The sequence below is a fragment of the Pelmatolapia mariae genome, linkage group LG23 (assembly GCF_036321145.2).
Source record: "Pelmatolapia mariae isolate MD_Pm_ZW linkage group LG23, Pm_UMD_F_2, whole genome shotgun sequence".
Taxonomy (NCBI): domain Eukaryota; kingdom Metazoa; phylum Chordata; class Actinopteri; order Cichliformes; family Cichlidae; genus Pelmatolapia; species Pelmatolapia mariae.
This window is the reverse complement of record NC_086246.1, coordinates 37,559,093-37,571,109: the sequence shown is the minus strand read 5'-3', so window position 1 is coordinate 37,571,109 and position 12,017 is coordinate 37,559,093. Positions and strand designations below refer to the sequence as shown.

General features: G+C 40.9%; 1 protein-coding gene across 2 annotated transcripts in view; it reads right to left on the bottom strand.

Moving 5' to 3' along the window:
- Window positions 1-12,017, bottom strand: part of lpp (LIM domain containing preferred translocation partner in lipoma) — a 178,456-nt gene that overhangs the window by 57,951 nt on the left and 108,488 nt on the right. For both annotated transcript variants that reach the window (XM_063466763.1, XM_063466764.1), the window contains one exon: window positions 9,511-10,116. In XM_063466763.1, coding sequence (XP_063322833.1) covers window positions 9,511-10,116 — 606 coding nt within the window. The remainder of the gene's footprint in view (window positions 1-9,510; window positions 10,117-12,017) is intronic.

Genomic DNA, 12,017 nt, shown 5'->3' with positions numbered 1-12,017 from the left:
CTGAGAGGAAGCTTTCGAATGTGTTGGCAAGAAAGTGAACCATAAGGAGATCCGCCATAAATCGCTGACCTCGGATCAGATCCACCGGACTGACCTTTGGTCTGCGAAGCATTCGGTAACAAGATCCTGAGTGGACCACCGCTACACACTGTGCCAGCAACACGTCGGAGGCACAGCAGTAATTACATACAGTAGCTTGTACCTCTGCAATGCTACGGGGAATACAGCTGATCCTTGTCGCACCGTCTGACCTGCATTAGAGGTGTAATGACTTCTGATGATATGACAGACAAGAATGTGTGCTGCATAGTTACAAGGCACAAGTCAGTCAACCGATACGAGGCCAAAGATTTAATATTCCAAACTGACATGAGCTTAAAGGGTGAGAGGATGTAAGTACCTCATGTGGCTTTTTTCAGCAGTATGTGACAAAGTCCTGCACAGCCTCCTATTTAAATGACTATAACAGTCTTTATTTTTAGATTTAGTTATTAAAATGGAGTAGGCCTTACACTGTTGGAAATATCTGCTGTGTAAATGTTTATTGATGCCAGTTTCGTTTCTCTTGCACTTTAAAGATTTATCTTACACACCCTTACATTTCCTCCCAGCAACTTCCTGATATTTTTTCAGAAAGCAAAGAATACTTTAAAAACTTTCAATTGATGAAATGTCAAGTGCATCCCTAGTCAATGCCTGTTGCAGCTCTTAGTTTATGTGTATATTGTAGTTAAATTTACTGGTTTTTCCAAGGGCCTCCACCTCGACTGACCTGCTGCTGTGGTATTCTACACATGGAAGAAGGCACTTCTTAAAAGACCTCACCACCAACCAATGAGCTCAAAGGTTGGAGCAAATATAGGTGATGTTTCCATATTTACATGAATGGCTAGAAAGGCAGCAAAATGCACAGATCATCATTATTGTGAAAGGGAGCAGAGCAACGTGGAATTTCCTGTGAGCTGTGCAGTATTGGTGTGGTTACCAAAGACTGTATATAAAAGATGGCTGTAGCCATTGTGACATCACCCACTGTTTGTGAAGGTTCACAGTTATTACGATTTACAAAGGTAGACGAATTGCTGACACGCTTCAATCGATCTGGGTCAGTCTGCTCCAAAACTGCGTCTCGTCTGCGATGCATTTATGTCCCATACGGGACTCAGCTCATGTTACTGTGGTTATATAAAAGCAAGACCTATATCATTTTGCAGTACAGCCTCATTTGTGCAGGAATCAACCAGTTTGGAACCATTTCAAAAGCAATGAGCTTACAAGTTGCAGATCACATGCCGCGGTGCCAAACCACTGTTTTCCCTACTGTGACAGTAGCACAAAGCACACCCTCCTTTATTCTGCTTGTTGACACTAATAAAAACCACAGTGTTAAACATAGCAATCATTATGTTTTATACAGTAAGGCGTTAAGTGTTTAATGAGGTCATGAGTTAGTCAAAAAGTACAATGTTTATTTCGTTTTTCCTCAACTTCTGTACAATCCAACTTCTTTTTGCATCCAGATTCAGAAAGATAAGATACATTACGCCATACTTGGACGCTGTAATCTTTAAGTAGCGAGATTTTCAGCACAATTTCAAGTAACTGAATTCAACTAACTTCAAAAAAATCCTAAGAAAAACCAAATTAATTCTCATTTCTTCCTTTACTAATAGCATACATCGGGGTTTGGTTTGTTGAGATAAAATGCTGGTGGTGCCAATTCTCCATCCTCTGCCATTAAATCTCGTCAGCAGAGATAAATTTTAACTGAAACGTTGCCTCAGACAAAAAAGTGGAAAACATGATGGAAAGATGTTTTTTATGCACACAGAGATGTGATGTTTTCATCTGTCACAATATTTCGTCTCGCCAGTGGATTTTAAGACAGCTCCGGTCTGTTCTTATTTTATGCGTTTCTACTCATTTGGCAATGTGTAAGAAACACATCAACGTGCCAGCAAAGGCAAATATGATGATTTCTAGCAAGTAAACATGAATCCAAGTTTATAATTTTGAACTAATCTGCAAATTACTACTGCAAATTTCTATTAAAGGCACGGACAAGTTCCCTGTCATCTTGGTGCCGTGAACACGTAGCAGTAAGCACCATTAACTGCCGGACTAAAGCTCACAGACTACTATTAAAGAAAAGCAGAGAAAAGGCTATTTTTGCTTTTATGTGTAATCTTGACTTCTTAAAACATGAAAAAAAAAAAAACAGTTGAAAGGGCAAAGCAGCTCACAGGTGTAATTGGAGTATTCATACTTAGATGTGCGTGGGTGTGCTTTTTCAAAATCATAACTCATTTTGTTTTTAATTGTGCTGTCAAGACAATAAGACTGAGAAAACTGCATGGAAAATGTTCTAATTATACTTTCAGATTCATTACCTGCACAAACGCACTCGGATTCACACATAAAGGCTTATTTTAGTGGCATCGTTCTTCTGAAAGCACCACTGTAAATTAATATAGCAGAAAAAAAAACGTTTTACAGAAATAGATGTGATTGTGTCCTTAAGTATCGTGGCGTTTGAATAGAAAACACATAAATGTGTTGAGGTACAGAGCGAGAATTTAAGGCTGCTTTTTCTGATGTTAAGACTTTATGGTTAAGTAAAAATAGAAGGCAGCTTTAAGGAATTCTAAGGAGTATTTATTTCATTCCCATGTAGCCGGAGGGAGATTCTGTAGACTGAAGAAAAACACATAAAAATATGTGGATGAGCTTTCTATGTAAAGGCTCCATGAAGCTGTGAAGGAAATGAAAATAGACAAAAAGGACAGTAGATGTGTATATGTGACACAATCACTGACCTGATGTGAGAAAAATCCATGTTTTTAATGAGGCCAGCGCATAGATGCTAAGCACAAATTGTCAGTACAATAAGAAATATGGAGCCGTCTGCCTGTCAGTACATATTTGGTACAGAACACAGTGCAATTTGTTTCAAGGTGCATCTACATGCAGAGAAGATCACAGGGTTACAGATAACATGTCTTCATCTCATCGAAGCCTTTGGCTCTCGCTTTGTAGTTACACATGGTGGTAACCCTGCACCAGGCACTGAATTCTCTCTGCAGCCGAGCTGGTAACCCGGCACTCAGTCTGCTGGCTTTTTTAAGATCTGCACATGGTTCTTAAATTTAGGGCAGCTAGGGTCATCTCCTGAGGAGACAGCATCGCATGTGATGTAAACAAGCAAGTGTTCACACATGCATAAATATAATTATCTCTACCATGCAAACCTACCTCTGCGAACTGGGGTCCTATACAACCAAAAAGCGGCAACAAAGACGATTTACAGGTAAGCTACAGGTAATCAGAGCTCATTTTTTCCAGCATAATAGGAAAGTCCTTTAGTTAACTTTTTCATGGTAACAATCAGTTAGATGACAGATTACAGTCATCTGACATCAGAGAACAAAGAAGCACACGTGAAAGGTTTTCATTGTTTTTAATACTCAGACTCACTTCACAAACAAGGTCTTGGTCTGTTATCACTTCCTTTTTTCTTGTAGCAGGAGCCAACGACACCACCGCAAGCATGAGCACGAGTAGCCCACATCATCGGTTTTTTCGCACATTTTCTAAAATGCCCCCTGATGACAGTACCCAGGTAAGGAAATCCCAGACAGTTCATTCTGGTTATCTATATGCAGCGTTTTCAGTGAGAGAAACGTTTCCACATATTAATGGGACTTCTTCAGTCTCATAAATGTGCCAACATTGTGTTTGCAAAAGGAGAAATAAGAAGCAGACTGAGAAGTCACTTGGATGAGTGATGTCCAGATGAACAGAATCAACTCTGTGGGACTTTTAAAATGCAGCACCGTGATGCGATATTTACTTTTATCCTGCGATATGACATCATGCTATAGATCATATAGTCTTCCATTGTGATTGTAAATGTACAGCCTGCACAGCCAGCAATGCATTATTTAAATTCTGACTAAGTTCTCCCTGGAGAATGAGGTGCAGTGATAATGTTAAAGGACTCCAAGATCTCCCTTTAAGGGGGGGGGGGATAATTAACAAACAAAAGAGGAAGGCCCCTTTCAGGTTTCTCTCTTCACTTAAGTATAAAAAAAAATCTGAAAACAAACAAGTCCAAGTTGTCATAACGGGACTTCCAGGGAGCAATTAGTTCCTAAAAATGATCCGTGCTGATGTCAGCACTTTCATTATTAACATTTCTCATAAAAGTTGGGGCATTATTCAGCACGGTTGAACGAAAAATGTGGGATCTAAAAACAACTTTTGACTTCTGGTGGTTTTTTGAATGCTTTAAAGTTCTTTACTTTTTTATACTTCTTGTATCACTGACCTTATACACTTACTGCCTGTTGTCTAAAGCTCGTGATGAATCCTCTTTATTCCACATGAGAGAGAAGCTGTTTTTTACTTTTCTCGATCTGCACAAAAGTTTAAAATCATTCTGCACTTTCCATTTTAATAACTGTTTGATTAGCCTTGAAAGTATTATTTTTTTATTAGCCACTCTCTTAAACGCTGTAGTTATATTAAAATCAGGAATACTTAAATACAAAATCCATGAGATAATGTAATGTCAAAAATGTCCTAATTAATGTTTCCATTGCAATTGAATTGCTTAACTTTTGATCGACTTTCACCTGGATCGGTTTAAAAGTTAAAAGCACAGTTTTGGGAGATGATTCGTACCCGATTACACAGCTATAAAGGTTTCTCTGGACATGTCCTGATGGCGCCATATGCAAATGTTGTCAGGCAGGTCAAAAGCCAACATGGCCAGAACTGGAAGGCAGAAATACGTCAAGCTCTTTAAACATGTTTGACAGTTGAAACCATCATTGACCTTCGAGGGGGCTTTAACTGGCTGCGGGGACTGAGCAGTGCAAAATAATCCTCTCCTGTCAAACGTCACTCAAGCTTAGCAAAAACACAGGGCATCATCCAGCTCAGCTTTACTCCAACAGCTGGAAACACTGAGAGAATCGCGGAAAATGGTACGTTAACCGGCAGCCATGAAATCTGTTTGAGATCAAACACTAGTGGATTTAGGTAATTAAGCGCCGTTGAAGTGTGTTAATGCGAGGAGCTCTTCTCACACCTTCACTTTACGGGTGAGTAAGGGTATGTTGGGAGATTGGGCGTAGGGTAGCTGAGGGTGACGTGGGGTGACGCCGGGGACAGAGCAGACGAGCTAATCAGAACTAGTCTAGATCATAGAATTTCATCCAAGGATTTTCTCTTCGACTTCTGATGAAACTGACCTTCTATGAATACCCTCAATTATGCAAAATGATCTCTTTAATAAAGTCCTCAATCAAAGTCACAGACCCCCTACTGAGAAAGTCCCGGGTTGCATAAAATCACCATTAGCTCTCAGTGACTTCAGATGGCTTTTGATAATTCTGACAAAAAATGTAAATAGTTCATTTTATATGACTGGGCTTTGGGTTATTTACACAACAGATTAAAAGACTCACTTTAAGTCGATTTATGACTGTTTGTATAAGGTTATGAACATGTCATGACACTGGGTCAAGCAGAGAGATGATCATAAAGGCAAAGTTGACAGAGTCTGCTTTCATTCTAATCTGCCTTTTATGATGTCCCTGCTCTGCTTTGGCATTAAAACGCTGCTATTCTGGACACAAGTGAGAAAACAAAATGATTAGATTAAAGGTTTGGATGCACATGTTTTAGAGGAGGTTCGGCTCAGATTTGATCACTCATTTACAGCCCATTCATGGATATGGAGCATTAAAGTTTCCTGATGTGTTTCACAGCATCCAAATACAGCAGGAGGAGTGGGGGTGAGGGGTGGCTTACAGCCCATTATCCTGCTGCAGAATATCCTTGGGAAAGAAAGACAAATATATACATACAGTGCACAAGCTATATCTGTAAAATTAGTGATTCGCTTTTATCTGAAATCAAAGAGATGCTCGCAAATGTAATAAACGCCACCTTTTGTTTTTTAATAATGCATCATACTGGGACCGCAGTGAGCTTTTCAAGCAAAATGTAGACTTTTGTTTTGAACAAATATAATTAGACTTATTTTTAAAATACTTGCTGCAATGCTGAATCTAATTTGTATTTAGTAAAGTACAGTCCTTGATGAGCTATTCCCAGAGGCTGGGAGGCCCAGTTTGTATTTTCAACCATCATAAAATCCTTGAATTAAAGAAAACTCAAGGGCCTTCCACTTTCCAGAGATTGTCGAAGGCTGGATATGTTGAGATTAGAATAGCTCGTCTCTGTGGCATAGATTCTATGGGACAACAGAGGGTTTTTATTCTTTTCAGTCATGTACAGATCTATAAAAAGCTTTAGTACTCAATCCTTTGCCTTGTGTTTTTTACTATATTGTCTGCTTGTTCCCTTTAAAATATTATTTATTAATTTCTGTTCATCCATCCATTGCTTTCTATTTAAGCAAGCCAAGGTTGTGGGGGGCTAGAGCCAATTCTAGGTCTTGTTGGGTGAGAGTCTGTTGCACAGAGACCGACACAGAGACACGTGCTCATAGGCTTCTGCATTAAAATGCCTGATTTCAGGGCATTAACAAACATTTAGATTCTGGTATAAAAATGCTTTTTTGGTCTCTCTGGATAGTGTCTCTGTTCATAACTCATCGGGACTGATGGTGATTGAGCAGATGGGCACCCGTTAGTCTTCACCTTAACTGGAGTCACTGAGCTGGACCTCTCCACTCTGTCTGAGCTGTTGGAACCTTTCGAAGCATTTTTAATGGAGCTTTCTAAATGTTTATTCTACTAACAGACAGTCATGTCCACTTTTAGTCAATGAAATTCTAACCGTTTATTTTAATTTTACTCAATTTAATTAGCCCATATCTCTGCCTGTGCTTCACCTGAAAATTTTATGGATGCAAGCCAAACTAGAGTCAGACAATAACCTCGAAGATATGGCTACTTCTGGCTCAAAATAAGCAAATAAACAAATAAAACAACATGGTAGTCAAAGGAGTTTGCAAAGAAAAGCGTCTGACGCTGACCTCAGACGCTTTTCTTTGCAAACTCCTTTGACTACGATGACCTGGATGACTGAGAACCTTCACAGACAAAACAACATGGTCGTTGCCAAAACACTAAAACTGAGACCTCAAAATGCTGACCCAGAAACTAGAAACTACATCCATACACTAGTAGACCGGGAGATATATTGGTGCAGAGTCTGCACTGATGCAGATGCTATCAATCTGCATTCCTACCCTCGCCTATGGCCACAAGCTCTGGGTCATGACTGAGAGAATGAGGTGTGGATACAATTGGCAGAAATGAATTTCCTCCGTCAGGCTGAAGAGCTTAGTCATTCATGACAGTGGCTCAGAGTAGAACTACTAATACTCCACATTGAAAGGAGCCAGTTGAGACGGTTGGTGCATCTAAGCAGGACGCCTCCTGAGCACCTCCTAGGTGAGATGTTTTGGATATTTTCTGCTGGGAAGAGGGACAGAGCAGGCCCTGGAAACACTGGAAAGATTACCTCAGTCAGCTGGCTTGGGAACACTTTGATGCCCCCCTCGACAGGTGGGGAGTAGGTGGCCGGGGAGATCTGGGATTTGGACTGCTGCCCATGGATGGATGTTTGGACAGTTGGATGGCTGGAATCAACCCATTAAACACTGAACTCACGCAGTAAAACAAACTAACCAACTGAGGCAACGGTAGACAGACAACTCCTGTGTTTTGTGAGGTAAAACAGTGTTTTGGTCAGTGGAGTGTGGTGGAGTGTAACAACTTCAGTTCCCTGTGGAAAAGACCTGTCTGAAGGCAGGTAAAGTGGTGAAAATGCTCCAAATAAAGCGTCCAAGTAAACCAACATTTATTTCTTGCCTACAGTCTTCTACTGCAAGTAACACACTGACTATGGATCTGAACCTGGATCTGAATGCCCCGCGAAACCAAATGATTTACCCAGTGAAAAGGTTTTCATCATAAACATCAGAAAGAAATATGTAGAATAGTTTTACTGAGTTTTCTGAAAAGCACAGTAGTTCTTGGCTGAGAAAACAACATTTTTTTTGCACTGAAATAAAACAGGTTAACCTAGAAAGTGATTGCACCATATCACAGGTTGGCTTAATAAAAAATACAAAAATGTATATCACGCATCATCATTCGGTCTAAAGATTTCCATGTTCGACTGTTTTTTAAAAGCTCTTCTTTGCTTGAAGGACAGTCATACAATAGCTCCTAACCACATGCACATGTTTGGAAACTACATACTGACACATTCACATTCCAGCTGTGCACAAATAACTGGAAAAATAACTATTACAGTGAAGTACAAGCTTAGGTTTACATAACACAGCTGGTAGATACACTGTTGAAGTATACTAGTACAAGTTGCCTATTATGGTGTAAAGCCCAACGGGTTCAGGTTTAAATAACTTTATTCAGAGAATTTCAATGAAAGATGGCTTCATACTGCTTTGGCAAATAATGTTGCACAAATGTATGCATACCTTCCACACAAATATGAATACACAAATAACAGTGATGTTTACAGTACGGAGATCTGCACTGTTGCACACCCACTGTTTTTGCCTTTATTAAATTGTATAAAACATAACTGGAAAGCTACAACAGAGAGAGAATGAGACCAGGCTGTGTTTTTCAGACTCTTGCTGTCTTGCTGTGACCTGCAAGGCTCAGTGGATGTGGGTGAACACTTTCTAAAGGTTCTGTCAGTGAGCTGCTGACCCAAGCAAAGCAGTTTAAATACCTGTGGGTCATGTTCGTGACAATAAAATGGAGGAGGACTTCAACGGGAGGAATGAATGATGAGGTGATCTAAGAGATAACCGGAGCTCTTGATTTATCTTTTGATTTTGCAACTTTAAACCACTGGCACCTGGTGACTCAAAGAGCACAATTTCTCATTTAAGTGACTGAAATCCTTTCTTCCCATTTTTGATATATCTGTAGAGGTTCATAGAGGTTTGAAGAGGAGCAACTATGCTTTTGACAAATGCAAACTGAGGTGGTTCAAGCGTCCAGTAAGGACACCTCCAAGTCAGGGACCCCAGGGACATCTAACCCTAACGCTGCAGGACAAACCTAGAACACATTGGAGGGATTAAACGTCCCAGCTGAGTGTAAAAATGCCTTACAATTCTCAAAGGACAGCTCGACAACTCTACTTATTAAAACAGGAAGTGAAACTCCTTAGAATTAGAATTGCTTTTGTGTTTTGTGTGTTGGCATATTTTTATGGGAGAAACTGGAACTCCCAGAGAAAACCCACAGAAACAAGGGGGGGCGAGGGTGTCTCCTGCCCAGCTTCAAACCCAGGACCTTCTGGCTGTGAGGAAAAGAGCTAACCGCTAAAACACTGTGCTGCCACAGTGGTTAACCTAAAGGTATCAACTTAGATTCTTAAAGTGACAGAAAATATTAGACCAGTGGATGTCAATAACGAGATTAAACCCTTTTCCCACTACGATTTCCAAGAATATGAACAACGACTGCATGATGATGATGACGTTCTTACCTTTGGTGGAATCGTTGGACTAGAAGTGTATGGAGCCAAGCTGGGTGGCACATCTGTAATGTAGGTCTTCTTGGGGCCTGGAGGCTGGTATCCTTGGGCTGGGACTGCTTGAGGTCTTCTAGAGTTTATTCCACTTACTTGGGGCGCACCTGGATGCTGCTGTTCTTGATATGGCCCCGGTGCCATTTGGGAGAAGCCAGGCTGTGGCGGGCCATAAGCAAAGTCAGGACCTTTGGGCTGAGCGGGCATGTACTGCACCTGCGCGGGGCTGCGAATGGGCTGCTGGCCAAAATTGTGCCCACCTGGGGCTGGATGCTGGGGTCCAGGCTGAGCCGACCTCACTTGGACATTGAAGGTGGGCTGGCTTGGGGTTGATGCTGTAGCATAGGAGGCCGGAACCGGCTGAGGAGCCATGTGGGTTGGAGTCTTGGCCATAGGACTTAGAGGAGAAGGTGATGTAGATGAGACTCCCCCAGGAGCTTGAGGTTTGGGCGTAGACTTCTTGGTGGCAGTCAGTGGAGGCTGAGTTGGGATGACCATACGCTTGTAACCTGTTACGGGAGCGTTCGGGGCGGAGCCTGCTGAAGGTGCCATGGATCCAGAATTCTGAAAAGAGAAAGAATTTCGGTACTGCTCAGTGACATTTTAAAAGACACATATTATACATAAAGAAACAATTTAAAAAACAACAACATTACATGCTAATATTAAGATGTCAAATCTCTCATGTTTTCCATCCTAGTACAGCTTGATACCACACCACGTTTTGAAAATTAGCATAGCATAGCAATTTTCTAAAACTGCCCATCTCACAGTTTATTAAGACAAATGATAACCAGGCTTAATCTCCTCAGCACCATGCATATATCCAAAATATTTAAGAAAAATCCTCTGAAAAATTATTTCAGTTCTGACTTCTTGCTACATGCAAACAGAAGACTGCCATGTCCACAGCTGGGGTGCTAGCATGACTAAAAAAGATGCTAACTGGAAAGTAAACTGAACTAAAAGCACTGAAATGAAATCCTGCTCAGTGCCAAAATAATACAACAGATGTATTCTACAGCATTTCACTGACAGCGTAGTTTACGCTCAATAAGTATCCACCCTGCTTCCCGACAGTCAATTATACGGCTACCTCGACAGCAGAGGCTCTACACTGTCCATGACCACCCATAATCTATGGCTAATAAAGCAGGCTGGGTGGGGATAAATTGTTTGGCAGAGGACGTCGTGACAGCAGATTGGCAAAGGCAAATGACACTTGTGCTGACTCCAGCTGCTTGGACGGGAAAGATTTTAAATCACAGAGATTTGTGGCGCTGGCGTTCCTGGGAAGAGATGCCTGTAAAGCAGCAACACAACCCGGAGCTGAGATTCTCTCCACCTGAACGACTGTGGCGTTTTGATCCGATGTCCAAAGGCTACGTCTCATTTACAAGCCAAACTAGAAGGAAATATAGCAGCTAATAACAGGCAGAATAACAACACTTCATTCATATGTCAGAGGCTTCTGCCCCGAGTGTCTCTCATGTAAGTAATAATTGTTTTTCACCACGACTACATATCGGTGTCAGACATTCAGCCAGTCTAAAAAGGGTCTATCATTAACCTTGGATGGCCTTATTAGGTTACTGCCTGAAGCCAAAAATCAGAGTCAATTACTAAATTTGCAGCACTAAGGGAACAAAAATGAACACTTGTAGTCTTTAGACCCTTTGCAACCCGGTTTGATGAGATGTCTTCTAAAATGGGGCAGAGCAACAATTCCAATCGATTTCCCTTCAAAGTTGATCAAAGCCGGCTGCACAGAAATGTCACACGCCATTTTCCCCACACTGCTACACTTATGTAGCAATTCTATCAGTGAAACGTATACAGTACCATGCTCCTTATAATGTCCACAGATAAAAAAGAATTCCAAGTTTTGGTAAAAGCATCAACTTTGTCTAAATCCCATCTAATCTAAGTCAGAGGGGAGCCCCTAAGGAACCATTAAAGGATCCAGAAAATATTTCCTGCTCGCACTAGGATTTCTTTTTCAGTGATTAGAGCTGATGTTTATTTAAAAAGTGAGTCTGAGTATGTATGGAAACATCTTCCCTATGCCCTTTAGGAAGTGAAATTACTTCATTTAAATGTTTCATGGGTTTTAAATACTCTAGATTATTCATTTATCTTTAAGGCCTTAGAACCTACAGTAACATTTAGCTTGCCGGGCAAAGGAAATGCAAATTGGCCCCCTCAAAATAATTACACTGTCATGGTACATTTTCCACAAATTACATTAAGAGAATGGATTCACTCTTTTCTGAGGGTGATGAAACTGCTCAATGCACCAAATCAGAAAGAAAAGTCTGTGCAGGGTAAAAGATTTTCATATCGACTAAACTCTCTTTTTATGTCTTTGACCTGCCAACCTTAACGAGGCCAGTCAGAGGCACTATCAGTGCATCTAAGGGAAGCGATTGACAGGCAGGATCTGAGACTCTTTGTATTGATGATAC